Source organism: Phycodurus eques, chromosome 18 (genome assembly GCF_024500275.1).
Source record: "Phycodurus eques isolate BA_2022a chromosome 18, UOR_Pequ_1.1, whole genome shotgun sequence".
NCBI classification, from domain to species: domain Eukaryota; kingdom Metazoa; phylum Chordata; class Actinopteri; order Syngnathiformes; family Syngnathidae; genus Phycodurus; species Phycodurus eques.
In genome coordinates, this window is record NC_084542.1 from 10280343 (window position 1) to 10296377 (window position 16035).

Sequence of the window (16035 nt, forward strand, 5' to 3'; positions counted from 1 at the left end):
CCAATGGTCTTTCTTCTCTCTCTTTCAATCAACTTTCATCATTTGTATAGTGGAACCTGCAACGTCAAACACAATCTGGTCTGGAATGCACATCAGTCTCCAATTGGTCAGGATTTAGAATCATTTTTACCCCATTGGGAAAAGAGTGGTACTGTACCTTGTCTTATGAGGCCCAAACGTCAGAGTTTTTTTGAGTTACAAGCCACTCCCAGATTGATTTTTTTTGCTTTGTATTATGAGCCAAAGTTTGAGGTAAGAGTGACCTTCTGATAAAAACGAAATGGGGCAATTAAGATACTGTAATGCCCTCACATGTGGATCAGGAGAGCCACAGTTCCTTATTCAACCATTTATTGAATGGGACAAACTATCAAACACAAATACGACATGAAAACCCTTGAAAAGAGCTGCCGTAGACCACAACTAAGCCACGCCCCTGAAAGGTACACACCGAATACATGGAGACTACAGTATGTGCAGTAATTACATTTTAGAAAACCAGTTTATTCGCTGAGAAACTGAATTTCCTCTTACAAAATGATCTGTTATTTTTTCACGCCATAAACAAAGTTGACTTTATATTGACGTAATATTTTTATGGCAGACGCTTCCACATCAATCTGTGACAAAGTTTATTTTTTTGGAGGGCTTGGAAGAAAATGCAGATAAGCATGATAGTCTCATTTGTAGATATGAATACACTATAGCCTTTTCATCATACCCCAAAAAAGAGTTGACATTAATATTTTTGTTGTGTAATGTCGGTCAATGGAAAGACGTTTGAGCCTTTAGTCAATATCCAATTGTGTATGTATTAGTACTCGCTTTGTCCTCACTAGTAAGACAATGTAGTGCACAAGAACAAATTAATGTTACTCGTGAGGAAAAACTGTAGTAGTTGACATTTTCACGCTACTAGTACTACTAGCTTGATGTTAACTAGTAGAATTGTATGTCACAAGTTGTACTAGTATCACTCAATTGTCAACTAGTGCACTAGTTCTACTACTATTGCCTTACTAGTGAGGACAAAGGATGTACTTGTACATGGACAATTCAGCGCACTAGTAGGCTATTGAATAAATGATCAAACCGCTTGCTATATTGCTCAAACATAATGATTCAACCCAAAAAAAATAAAAATAATTAAAAATAAAAATCACTTTTGTTAAGGACATCCAACACATTGTTTTGGGACTATATGCCTATATTATTTGTTAATACTGACTAAGGGCAGCCTTTCTTGCTTCCTCATCATCAATAGAGAAATCAGCCAACCAGAAAGTCACTTTGGCTATTCAAATATTGAATTGATTTAACTTCTTTTTTTTTGGAAGGCGTTTACAAGAAAATATGTAGCATTTAATTTTTGGGGGTGTGGAGTCCAATTTCCCTTTGAGTTCTTCTTCATCTGTTTTTGTCTTTTTCCAGACTGCCGCAATCAAAAAGGTCTCTAAAAACACCACACAGCAGCATCCGAGAAGCAAAACGCTGACGGCTAAATGCTTTTCCCAGCTCTCCGTCGCGTATCAAAGAGCCCGCCAATGACTGCAGGCCGTGTCATTAGTGTGTCTGGAAGCCGCGGAGTGGCCGGGCTTCCAGAAATCAAACACATCCCTGTGGAGGAGAACAGCGTGAACCTGTATATATATATAAAAAAAAATAAAAAAATAAAAATAAAAAAAAAAAAGGTTATGCTGTGACATTAGAGGCGCTTTGAGCCAAGTGCACCGGCGGGTGACATTAGAAAAGAAGTCATACAGATACAAACGCTCACTCGGTTTGCCATTTTGCACACCTGAAATTCAGCATCCCCTTTTAATGAAACAAAGGCAAAGTAAACGCTTTGGTTTGAGCACGAACATGCTCACAACGTGAATCAAAGTCGCAAGCAGTACGCAAGTGGTTCGATAAACAGTAAATATCAAAACAAATAGTAAACAGCGGAACTTCAAAAGTCGAAAGTTACGAGTGAGCATAGACAGAATAACCACATTAGCAAACCCATAGGAATACCGTATATTGTTTGGAGCGCTTGGTTTAAAAGAGGGAAACTGTTTTGTGTGCAAAATCAGTTTTGCACATAAAGTTGACGACACTGTTTATTCATACTGCCTTTCTTCAAAATCTACCTGCTTATTTAAACATTGCTTAGCTTTAAGATATTCAGTTATTTCACACGTGCACATCATCCCTTGGCTCGTAATATCCCAAATATTATGCTTGATTGAATTGTTTTTTTATGAGTATTTGGCAACATTCAAATGGAATTATATTTTTCTCACAGTTCAAGCTGGATGCCTTAATCCTCCCAAGTATTTTACAATGGACTCCATGGATTCTGAATGTACATGTACCTTTTGAAATCGCTTTCTTGTATTTCTGCTTTATGTTTATGTCATGCATGTATATCGTTGCAATTAATTGTTTGTGTGATTGGAAAAGAGAGCATGCTCTCAACTGGCCCTTAAGGTGTAACTCAACTGAACACATTGCATTCCAATTTTTAACATTGTTACCACTTACTATAGGCCCAGTTATAAGTATGTGTGTACCCAGCTTAGAAAAAAAAAATCATGCTTGAAGTCGACTTGACTTCATCATGTGTCAAAGTTAAGCGCGAGCAAACAAGGTTTTTGTTGTTGAATGATTTAAGCTTTTGTAAAATATGATACTTGTGCGACAGTTGAAATATGGACTGTAGACTTAAAGCTTTTATTACTACATAAATTTCACCCTGAAATGGATGAGTTCAATTTCCATTATTTCCGTTGGGGGAGAAAAAAAGATTCAAAATCGTAGCATTGCGCTCAACCTTAGCAGCTCCACTGTACTCTGCTGTTCGATAAAGAAATCAACTTTCTTCCGCCAGCCAAATATTGAGCCGGGAGTATTGAGGACCACATTAGCTCGACTTTGGGGATCTCACATTATTATGGCATGGATTTAAATGAATCGCTTTTGTCACATATTCAAGATTCAGTCTCGGTAGGAATGCGCCTGCGGCTTATCACGCAACTTTTTCATGATTTAGTAAGGATGTTTAAAACCTCTGAGGACAGCTCCGGTCATTTTTTTGACCACAGCCATCCTGAATTCTGCTTTGATATGAGAATAATTAAAATGCAGACAAGGAATCATTTGATTAAAAAAAAAAAAAACAGCATGTTGGTGCCATTGTTCTCTCAGCCGTGAAGTGCACATTTTTAGCCACTCTATTATCTCTAATGGCTCTAATGACAAACAGGGCAAATTGCTGCCATGAATGAGAAACACTTTCACCGAGGGAAGGGCACTTTATATTCGGACCTCGCCGTAAAACCTGACCTTGATTGCAGATGCTAGGCAGCCATCTTATGGAGTAGCTTTCAATTTGATGAACAACTCTAACCCCACTTTAACATCCCCAGAATAAAATGTGAACCTTGTCCCGTTGCCTTGTCAAAGGGAGCTCAGACCACGCAAATCACAATATTAAACACCCACTGCAAAATGCAATGTTTATGTCCTTATTTGAGATTTAACCCATTCCTAATGAAAAGGCGTGTGTTAGGAATCAATCATCTATGGGCATTTAACAAAAAACAACAACTTAATGACTAAGTAACTTTTTTTTTTTTTTTTTTTTGTCAAAGCCTTTCCTGAGAGAGAACAAGGGGTCGAATTCCACAACAAAAGAACAGTCAAGTGCAGTCTTTTAAAATTGTGTCATGGACAAGTCTGCAGGTTTTAATGTCCAATTTCAGGTAATTGCACACTTGAAGGAACATTGTCAGTTCTTTATGATAACAGAAATCACACCTATTACGCTAACTTAATGCACACTTAAAGGGCATTTGTCACCACACAGTGGGGGAAACAAATAAAACTAGTACAGTAGAACATCTAAGGTTGAGCTCGGCGACCCATGATGGCATTTGGCTGGCTTTTGATATTTTTTTTCCTCCACAGAAAATAATGAAAATACAAATAATGGTCAATCGGTCGAAACTCCCCGCTAATGCTGTTACTCGCCAAAATGTTATCACTGTCTTTTAGACCCTATGCTGACAGTGCTGCTTTACACACACAAAAACAAAGTAAGACACTCTCGCTATCCAGTATGGGCTTCTCTTAAGATTCTTATGAAATACTAAGAGAATGTTTAGCGAAAAAGAGAAGGCTCAAATAAGCATCAAAAAGTGTAATAACTTGCCTTTGAGCTCACTGAGATGATGCACTAGTTTGCGAAAAGGAGAATACAATTTCCGTCATTGCCATAGCAACTGAGGATCGCCAACTTTCATGGTCTATACTGTATTACAGATTTATATGGACTATATTAATTTGTGGATCAGTGAGGACACCTCAAAAGTGTAAATAAGTGTTTGTGTCTGAGTCCACTGTACTGCACAAAAATGATCCAATGTTTATTTGAGACTTGTGTTAATAAAGGGATCAACAAAAGATATTACATTTAGAAAAAATAATTACATTTGGATTTCCTGGTTGGGTGCCAAACGTTCCTTTTCTAACGTAACATGAGAGAAGAAGCAAAGTGGCATGACAGACTTGACTGGCATCCAGAAATCTCCAATTTCCCTGACACAAATGGTCGAGAGGATGGACAAAACTTCTTTTTCATTGGTGCATCCTCAAGGACTTGACCTGCATGATTGAAAATATTCATTTTATTGCTACAGCTCTCATAGGTCTTTTTTTTCCTGTTCAGTCTGCACACAAGCAAGGTCATATGGGTAAATACTCAAGTTTCTGTTCCACAGGTTTTCACAGCTAACCTTCAAATAATTCCAAATGGAATAATTACAAGTGGCGCTGGGCTAATTACTGTGGTAGGTTGTGTTGAGATAGAATAATCATTCCAGACAATCCAACCACAAAGGGGAGTTTTAGGGGAACATTGGTTAGCAATTGAACGCGTCTCAGACAATGCGGCGATGTAGACTGCAACACAGACACGCGGTCTCGTGTGATGATGGCCTGATGCCGTCTTCAATGCTACCTCAGCTGGATGTACAGCACTACGTCTTTGAGTGGACCGTGCTTTCAGCACCATTTGCTCAAAAAATGGCCATTCACGATGAATAATTTAATCATTTCAGGGCACAGCCGAAGCTCTAAAGTACAACGCTCCAATTGTGAATTGGACCAACATTTTGGGAAACATACACAAAATATGCCGTTTCGGAGATGGCTGTTTCATTGCTTGTATGTCTTAACTTCTTTTTACACTCAAGATAATTAAGAATGTAAGAAAAATAGATGCAGTCAGTCATTATTCAAGTTAAGAGTAATTGTTTTACATTTCAGGGGTGGCATATACATTCACGGATATGCCATTCATTGGTAGTCCGGACGCAGAGGAATCTTCTCTCGGATTTGTTGCACATCGCTTAAAACGAAAGTTGCAGTCAGCATTTGCATAAGACTGTGAAAAGTCAATGTTAACTTTGCGGTAATTTGTTATCTTTCGTGTATGTGAACATAAGAATAACAGAGATCATTTATGAAGACATTTGGGAACTGTTTTGCATTGTGGGGAAAAAATGCACATGTCTCCTTTCGAACATTGCCGGGACAGTTATTAAAAGTTTCTACGGTGACTGTTTCAAATATTTCCTTGGGGAAAAAGGGATTGTTGACCTTAGAGGTTCCACTGTATTTCACTTTGACACTGTACCAGGGGTGTCAACCTTGTTTTCAGTGCAGGCCACGCAACGCAGTCGTGGTTGAGCCGGATCTAATGACGAAATCGAAATGATGGACGCAGACACATGCAAAACTTAAAAGCTTGAACAAGCAACATTATTATGCTATAAAAACATTAATAATAGCATTTGTCATGGCTTCGGCTTCAGCTAAAGAGCCTGGCAGAAGCTGCTAAAAGCTCCGTTAGTATTATTATATTATATTATTATTATATTATTTAAACATCTGCGAGCCAGAAGCTGAGCCGAGCTAGGCCCACAACCTTTTCCACTGTGTGTTCACGTCGAACCGACACCGCGATCCACTCCTCTGTGTCGAGCCGACAGAGCGGCATGGCCAGATGAGACCGTTACCTTATGACATCTTTATGGTGACACTTTCTCAAGAAAAATGGGCTTTTACGTGTTGATGCTCTCCGAGGAACGTCCACTGCATTTCCCCCAGAGCTTTACCCCTTAAAAAAGAACACGTCTCCTTTCATCACTCACCAAAATCCAATGAAGTAAAATCAGTGACCTCTTTGCTTGAGCAGCTGCAGATGTGTATCTTAAAAAGAGGTAAGGAATAATTGTGTTTTGGTTTGCCTAAAAGGCTAATTGACTTCCAAGCTACTATAGTAAATACAAATCAACAGCTGTAAACATGCTAAGACAAAGCCAGTCGTCAAGTCAGTAGAAGTCAATGGATTCACTGGGCTAACAGTAACAGTAAATATCTGTGTATGAACACAATGTCTTGAAATAAACATTAGGGTCTAATGCTACGCAACATGAGAGGTGTCCTGGCTGGTCCACCGTTATTATAGACCCCTAAGGTCAAATCACTTTATTATAACTGTACCAACACAAATGGAAAAGCTGTAATGTAACTGTTAGTACAGTGTTATATAAACTAAGTGAATCTCTTGGCTTTGGATTCTCCAAGAGCTAATCAGAGGCAGGTGTGAGTCAACCTGGAGTCCCAAAAGAGCGGTCAGAAGACCTACGATTAAGGTTTAGTTATATAAAGCTGGAAATATTTACAAAAATATCTCGAAAACTCTTATGTTCATCAGTCCACATACAGACAAATTTTGAGCTTTGCCCAAAGTTTTAAACACACTTTTTATTTCTGAACACAACTGTACTATCATTTTTATCTTTCAAATGGCATTTATTGTTAAATTCTTACCAATCAATCATTCAAACCCATCACTTTTCTTTGCATCGTTTTCTAAACAAGGTTACTGGGAAGTAAATGGCTCCATTTATATGGAAAAGATCAGCGTTTGCTATTGAATTTCAATGTCTCTTTAATGTTTTATTGTACGGTCACGGGCGACCAACTCCTAGCTCCAAATGAGCACCTTCTGTAATCAACTTTAAATCATGTTTGAGATAAGTTTGCTACACTCCCACCTTCAAGTTTGTCGAGAGGCAATTTGCGTTCACCCCGCGGGCAAGGGTAGAGGAAAAACTGGGAAAACAACAAAATGCTATTCAAGCGTTTCTTTACTCCATTAACTTGGGTGCACGTAAGAATGGCAGCTCCATACAGTACATATTGTTTGGGCGAAACGTGCCATGTATGACTTTCCCCCTTTGTCGTCCAAATAATAAATGGCACTTAACTCGTGGATTGTTTGAAATCAATTTATTCCTTGGATTTGTGGCCTACCTGGAGAGCAACTACCACACTAGAACACACGCCTAAGTTTCTTCAATTAGTTTGACAGGCATGCAGTCGTAAGTAATAGAAGCAAAAGCCGACAGCGACAAGAATGAGGAAAATTGAAACTTAAAGCTGTAATCTTTACTGCTGTATGGCTACTGTGAAATTAAACGTTTGAAGATGTCTTACTGATGTGAATAGTGCCATTTTCTCATAGTTAAAAAAAAACATTGATTTGACCCCTCCCACCTCCGTTTTCTTATTCATAACAGGTTAATACCCTCATAATCAGAAGCGTATAAATAAAGGTACATGCTAATTTGATAAACTATCTCTGTTCAAAATAAAAGGTATCTCCTCAAAACACAACACGATGATTGTTGATTTTGAAATGGTTCTAATTGCAACATTTTTATTCACAGAAAATAATGTAAAGGTAATTAATTTATAATAATTTTTTTCCAAGTTCCAACTTGCCACCATAACCTTTATTTATTGTACAGGCAATATTCATTAGTATTATACGTCATACGAGTGTGAAGACATGTTAATGAAAATAAGTAGAACGACTCACCTTTTTGAAGATGGCTGCCGGAGATGGAACAGGACGGTTCATGCAGAGTGGTACAGTCACCTAGTGGGGCTTTTAATAGGAACTGTTGGAATGAGTAAGTGTTGTACAAGAACTTCTTAAAGCCTTTATTGGCCATCGACTGCCATAAAAAAAAAACACGTACGCAACATTGTTGCAATGCAAGGTTAAAAAATACAAACAATACAGAATACTAATGGATGGTTATCTCTTTTCAATCACTGGTACCCTTCTGCGGCAGCATAAAAAATACAAGTAAAACACACCTACTGAGGTGAAGTCTTGGCCCGCTTTACGAATTATGACACGTTCACGTTAAGACACGTTGTTCAGAACATTTTGGTTGACCTCTAAATCTTGACTTGGGAGGTTCAACTGTAACTGAACATAGCGTAATATGATTAACGTGTTGCACTTTTCTCACTTCAACAATATTAAATGTTTGAGTGAGTCTGCTCTTCATTAACAAAATGTCTAAACCAGCGTTTCCCAACCGTTATTAAGCAAAGGCACCCATTTTAAATTCGAAAAATCTTACGGCACACCGCCAAACAAAAATATCACAATAAGTATAAAATGTAAATAACTATCTCGTCTCGTCATCGTGAAATCTGGGCCTGTTTAATTGAACACAAAGCTGATATACTCACAGTAAGCCATGACTTATTTTGTTATCTAAATAGCAAAAGGTGGACACAGCGGTTTATTGTATCTTCTGCCAGCTAATGGAATAGCATTTAATTGTTCTGCTCAGGGCCGCACTTACCATGAGCCAAACAGGCAGTTGCTCGGGCCCCCGAAGTGTCCAGGCCCCCGCCCAAAAGTCTCATAAAAAAACATTACTACAATCTTATTCCATTGAAAGCAATTTGTCGTTTTAAACTTAATTTACGCGCTTAAAAATATTCCGATGCGTTATCTAGCCTTACTGTTTCAATTTCAAACCCAACACCCCAGCCTTTCCTCCCCAATGGACTACTCCATCGTCTAAGTGTACATGTGCAGACTTGATTCATGAGGACTGCTGCAAAAAAAATTTGTGGCGCACTTGTGACTAGGAAGCGTGTCATCCCAGTGGAGCAAAGAAAAGGAGAAAGCGAGTGGAAAATGAACAGTTTTCATCAAAACTATGAAACGTTTCAACCTTTTTCACAATGACAAATGTGCGTAACTGACAACAGCAAGGGCCAGATGCCCTACGACGACTACGACAGTCAGTGTTAACCGAGGAGAATCCAGTATCGAAGAAGTGGAAAAGCACGGGTCATGCTTTTCATCTCAAAGACCTGAGTCATAATATTAAAGCTCTCGAAATGGTAAACTATATTAAATGTTGATTAACTTTCTTATGACTTACAATAAAAGTGTTGAAATCATTTACTTGTTAGATAATAATCCCCAAACCACTTTCTCAAATTCAGTTAACATTATTCAGTCTTTGGTGATAAAAATTCTCTTGACGGGGAATATAAAAATGCTCATGTAACTAGTAACTTAAACTATTAGTAACGGATTTCAAAAGCACAACAAAGTGGCTTAACATACATGCGCACCTTTCGTCAACATTGAACTAAATTACTGTAATTGAGGAAATGCATTTAGTTACATGTGGAGGCCCCCATTTCTGGGTTTGCCTTGAGCCCCTGAATGACTAGCTACGTCACTATATGTCGCTGGCATAGATAGAGGAACAAAGATATATATGTAATTAATAAATAGTAATGTTCTAACAATTTAAGTGAAATTCGATCATTTCCCGTAGCACCCCAGAGATCTCTCTACGGCACAGCAGTGCGCCACAGCAGCCCGTCATTTTGTGTGCCATTATTTGCAATACAAAAAAAAAAAAAAGTGCATTTAAAGCTGTGAGACCAAACAGAACATTAACATATCCATGGAAACAATGCTGCAAATGATGCAGAAAAACCACAAACCACCGCCTCCTAATTGTTCCCCGCCCTCCCTTTCTATGGAAACATCAGCGGCATTATCAGTTACCCTCAAATGGGACTGTGAGGACCAATATGTGATAATACATAAGTTACAAGCCACCTGATAAAGGACACAAAGTGCTATTTTACTGAGAGATGACTGCAAATGAAGAGCAACACATGAATAGCTCATTGAAGATGCAGATAATATTGCAGCGAGAAAGGCCTACGATGATTTAATATGAGCTTCCCCAGCCGAGAGAACGCCGAGCCTCATGTCGTCGACGGCACCACAGGCGCTCATGTGGTGTGTTGACAAGTTCGCATCGCAGCCGCTCGCCTCCTGCACGTCCAAGGACTCACAATCAGGGAGAAAACCATGCCATGTTAATGCAAATCTTTCTGCTTCTCCCTCGTTTGTTTGTTTGTTTGTTTTGCAGACTTGTAGGGACCCTTATGCTTTAGCACAAGATGCAAGCCCAATCTTTTAGAAAGTGGGGATTAGTTTCCCATTGAGGGAGAATAACCCATCAAGCCCTCAGTTGGCAATAGGTGAAAGAAGAATTTAAGAGAAAGGCAGAAGAGCGAGGGGGCGGCAGTGGGTTTTTTCAGTAAGTCATACCTGACAGCTAGATTGCGGAGAGGGACTTTAAGATAGAATAAAATTTAGATAAAAGCAGTGGTGCCAAGTTGTCTGAGGCACAATTCATTTTAGGCTTTACACGATCAGGATTTTTTGGGGCCGATCAGCGAGTTGAAAAAAACGATAACCGATCTGATCGCAAGATGGAGGAATGTGTCTATTTAAATGACCTGTTCATTTACTGTATATACTTGTGCAGTGACTGCGAATAGCTGGCAACCAGTGCAGGGTGTACCCCGCCTCCTGCCCGTTGATAGCTGGGATAGGCTCCAGCACTCCTAGTGAGGAGAAGCGGCTCTGAAAATGGATAAATGGACTTGTGCACTTAATTGCTAAAAAAAAAATTATATTTACAATAATGTATCTTTGTTCATCTATTTCTGCCAGTGAGGCATAGTGACAGACAGAACAAATGATAAATGGTCTTCTATTAGATGGCAGGAAGTTGGTAGGACAGTAATTAATGTATCCACTCTTTGTTTGTTGGTGTTCCGTGAGATTTTTCAATTGTAAAATATGTCCCTTGGCTCCATAAAGGTTGGAAATCACTGCACTAGTCAGATCGTGTATTCTAATCAGTCAGGTCAAACCGACATTACATGACAGAAATAATGGGTGCTAACTTGCTGTAATTAAATTACTTTATCCATCCATCCATTTTCTGAGCCGTTTCTCCTCAGTAGGGTCGCGGGCATGCTGGAGCTTATCCCATCTATCACCGGGCAGGAGGCGGCATACACCCTGAACTGGTTGCCAGCCAATCACAGGGCACATATAAACAAACAACCATTCGCACTCACATTCACACCTACGGGCAATTTAGTGTCCTCAATTAACCTACCATGCATGTTTTTGGGAAAACCGGATTGCCCGGAGAAAACCCACGCAGGCACGGGGAGAACATGCAAACGCCACACAGGCGGGGCCGGGGATTGAACCCCGGTCCTCAGTTTTTAATTAAATTACTTCACCCACACCCGTGCAGTGTCGAAGGGGGCAGAGCGCCTCGGGAGTGCATCTCATCCACCATCTCTGCTATTACAACAGTCGCCTCTTGCAATCGCAGGCAGGACCTTAAAACACACTTGATTTAGTTGCAGCCTTCTCTATGCTCCACTGCACTAACCTTTATTGACTCAATACTCCACACTGTGTGACTAACCCAACAGTGTCAACCTGGTCTCAAAATAAACATTCTGCCCCCAAAAGACAGAAAATAACATCTGTGCAGGCGAGACAGATTTCAGACCTATTTCTGCAAACACAATCCTCTCTCACATTAACACTTTTCTTCACACAGAAATATAAAATATTTTTCCAAATCGTATCGACTACATCAGGTAGCCTCTGACCTCATTTCTTGTTAAGACAGCTGAAATACAGCATGAGAGCTGACAAGTAAATCAGCTCCCTGGGTGAAAGTGCACGGGAGAGATAAATATGTTCCTCACAACACACAAGCCTCTGTGAGGATCTGAATAAGAAAGGAAGGAATAAGGACTGTTCAACAGGTTCTTCATTCAGCAGAGTCTACTATCGTTAGTAGAAATTCAACATAACATAGTAACTGTTATATGATATGGTCTAAGTCTAAATGAGCTTATCTCCGCATTGGACTAGTTTGCGCAACGACACGAGAAAGCATGACCCGATACAACCCTATTTACAGTTTTTCATTTAACGGTTCCATATTTATGGCTTACTGTAATCATAACTTTACTATTGCGTTAGTGCTGAGTATGGCACATTCTGACTTAACAAATATACATACAAATTCAGGTTACGCTGCTGCTGTGGGACCACAAAATCCGTCGTAAGCTGAAGACCCCGAGTATACCTTTCACAGCGGTACAAGTGATGGCAGCAATAGTGACGAGGACAGAACCGGAAAGAAATGAATTTATCACAGTCACAGTTTCATATTTTGGCACTTAGATGAAAATTAACTGCACTATGTTACACTATGACAAAATGTCACTTAAAATAAAAAGGCTTTCGGATGGTGAAAAATCCAAACGTCAAAACTGAATTCCATTTTGTGTTATGAGGACCAATATTAAAAATCTAAATAAATCAAAGGTTGTATAGCCTCCTAGTACACATTGTGGTGGAATGCTGTCCAATACCATCGGTTTACGACAAAGTTCCTTTACTAGTTCCTCGTAATTCCTAGTTCCCATGCATAAGTTTTATGTACTGTAAGTTAAAACTGGTTTTCACTTACCATAACACAGGAGTAACATTATTATGGAAAACACTGCTAGGCCATAAATACAAAACAATCAAATGAAAAAGAGTCAGTACGGTAACTGAGTATGCCTTCTTGTGATGATGTATTCTTACACCGCTACACAAAATACTTCATTGTGCTTGTAATCTTGAAACCACGTGTATAAAAAGTTGTGTGGTGTTGTTAATTAATTGCACGTTGAAGCAGTCTCATATCATTTCCTGTGTAAAGACGGCAACATGACATCAGCTACGGGAGGTTGCGCTGAATCAATTTTATGGCACAATTCATCTGGCCAGATTTAGTCTTCTTAATACGACACTTCCGGCAGCATTAGCGTTCGTTGTGACAACACTGTGTGACATCATCGAGTGACATCATCATCTTTTAAGTCAGTTCAGAAGTCTTGATAGCGGCGCTTCAACACATCAGCCCACGTCCAATGTCCCAATGGTTAAAAGAAAAGGGGAAAAAAAAAAAAAAAAAGCAAACGGAGACAAAAGTCCTTTGCAGTCCAACAGTCGCGATTTACTTCCTGTTCATAACGCATCATGAAAAGTATCTTACAAAACCAAAGACAATTTCCTACACATCTAAGTCAAGGACAAATAATGATGCAGATAGAAATAGTTTGAGTTGGTTGACTTTCAAGTATTTTCATTGAAAACTGTCATGACTTACCACACAAAAAATATACATTATCATTCCAATGTCATGTACTATGCATACCAACTCTAGAAGTCAACTTAAAAAAAGGTACAAGATACAGAGAACCATAAGAGCAAAATAGGTCATGTAACAAAGGGAACAAAAAATACAATTATTCTTGGTAAACTGATGAACCATCACTTTACATTGCAGTGAACAAATACAAATAGTACAATTGTATTATAGAAATCAACAATGGCCAAATGTATCACCCAACCTCATCACATTAGGACTGTAAATCTGTGTAAAACGAGGAAACTTCAGGATTTAAAATGGCCACAATAAAAGCGTACCCTCTTTTTTTGTCGAGCAGCTTGATTTTCCACTAATCTTGTCAGTTTTTGGAGCACGTGTCATCACTGTGTTACATCCCACCCCATCCGTGTAGCCTTTAAATCTACAGATGGGCTTCATGTGGACTTGGAGTGTTCACATCCAAGCCGGATCTGTTTCACGTTCTTTTCTTTTCATCTAAAAATAAACAAAATCCTGCAGTTGCAAAACCAAAGTGACAACTAGAAGAAGTTTTTTTTTTTTTTTTTTTTTTTTTTTTTTTAAATGTGTAAAATTAAAAGCAATTGGACAGGATATGAAGCTTTGCTGATGATGTTTATTCCTCCAATACAAATTGGCAAGCCATCGACTTTTTATAGCTCAGACTCAAAATCAGCATGAAGGTTGTTGTTTGTTTATTTTAATAAGAACACCAACAATTACAGCTATAAAGAATCTAACAAGGTAAGTCGAATGTAATGACGTGGACAGATTTGCAGGTGGATATGGATGACTTTCCATCAGGCAGGGGTGGCTGGTGATGAGGATGGACAGCAGCTGTAGAAAAGTCTAGAGTGGCCCAACGCGGTTCACTTGAGTCTATTGGAAAGACCGGTTTGGTCTCTTCGGAGGGGGAGGGGGCATTAGCTCAGAGTCCGGGTCTCTTTGGTGTTTGCGGGTCTGGGCTTGGACTGCTTGAGGACAGCGGTCCACATACTCCAACAAGATTTTCTTGGTGACGGGTTCCTGGATGCTTTTACACACCGCTGGGAAAAGATAAGGGATGGGAGGAACAACCGTCAAGGAGCGGCTACAGGAAGCACTTGCTGAAGCCGTGTGGGCGGTGTTATTAATTTATTCACTGCTGTGGATGTTTATATTCGTCATCTGGAATCCAACCGTTTACTGTCATGGTAGGTAGTAGAAAGTGTGTGTTGCGATCGTGAGAAAAGATAAATGGAGTGAATGACAAAAGCCGTAATAAAAAGTCACTGACTTTCAACTTCAGCTATGCAATAAGTCAGCGATGCTCACAGCGCATTTCATAGTTGTCTATCTGTAAATAAATTATTATTTTGCCCTCATAAGCCCTTTCTCATTCTTGTTTTTGTTGTTTTAGAGTTTGAAGTGTCACAAAAACAAAACATATTTGTGTCAAAGTGTTTGTTCTGCTTGATATGTTTCTTTTTACAAAAAGCTCGTTCGCTGTGCAAGTATGTCAGAAACTGGGTTTTTTGGTGAAACCAACCCCTGTTCTACTGCTGGTGACTAAAGAATTACTAAAGAACTCTCCCTCTCAAAATAAACAAAACAATAAAAAAACAAATACAAAAAACATACAGGAGGCATTCTTTATCACTAAACCCTTGGACCTAACATGCACATTAAAGTGGAACTCAAGCATTTGTAAGACATTCCTGCAATTCAGAATGCTTTAAAATAGTAACAAACAATTACTTTTACTGGCTCCTGCCTTTAAATTAATGCACCACTTGTTGATCTGTGGACAACAACAAAAGAGGCAAAACTGTCACTCCAACTGTTACATGGCAAGTCTTGTGCACAGTGCTCTTGACATGCAGGTGATGCAACCGATGGTTTTAAGAAAGCAATTATCTTTGTCGAATTCACTTGGCCATGAGGGAAGTGCTGTCTGATTTTGTTAATTACTAAAATAATTAAAGATACTGCGCGCAAGGGCGATTCCAGGATCTGACCTGATGTTAAGCAAACAGTACCTTGCACAAATAATCATTAAAGGTCCCTTTTCATCAATTTTTTTTCTTTTCTTTTTTATAATCTTTAAATGTCCTTTCATCAGGTTTGCAAGATAATTTGGGTTGGAAATGCCTCAAATGGGCTTTTCCCAAGCTATTCTAATCTGTCTTTTCTGCCTGGCACTTGAGACAGACGGATTTCTCACTAATATTCGATACGTAAATGAGCTTTGTTCTGATTCGATCTCTGTTGTTCTAATTAAAATTTGGAAAACAACTTTGCTCCGTTTGGTCCTTGGCGAGATCACGGTGTCTTGTGGCTTAGGTTGGCCAAGCGTTCAGAGTGACATCACATTCAAATCCTTTGATGTCTTACTATCATTGCGAAGAACAATTAACCAAGCATTAGATTATTGGCCCACTAATAGGGAACGTGAGCTAAACGGAATGTGTGTGAAAATTAAAAAAGAGGGGGATATTTTGAGGTTTAGGCTCGTCCTCTGCTCCCATTCACCTGAACATTACGTTCACCGCTCACAGACATTTTGGCAAGAATGACTGCAAGCTTCACTATTTCATCC

At 39.1% G+C, this 16035-nt stretch overlaps 1 protein-coding gene across 1 annotated transcript in view; it reads right to left on the minus strand.

Annotated features, from left to right (window-relative positions):
* Positions 1 to 14053: 14053 nt before the first annotated feature.
* Positions 14054 to 16035, minus strand: part of rngtt (RNA guanylyltransferase and 5'-phosphatase) — an 81483-nt gene continuing 79501 nt past the window's right edge. The window contains exon 16 of the mRNA XM_061705087.1: positions 14054 to 14503. Within this exon, the coding sequence (XP_061561071.1) occupies positions 14337 to 14503 (167 nt within the window). The 3' untranslated portion in view covers positions 14054 to 14336. The remainder of the gene's footprint in view (positions 14504 to 16035) is intronic.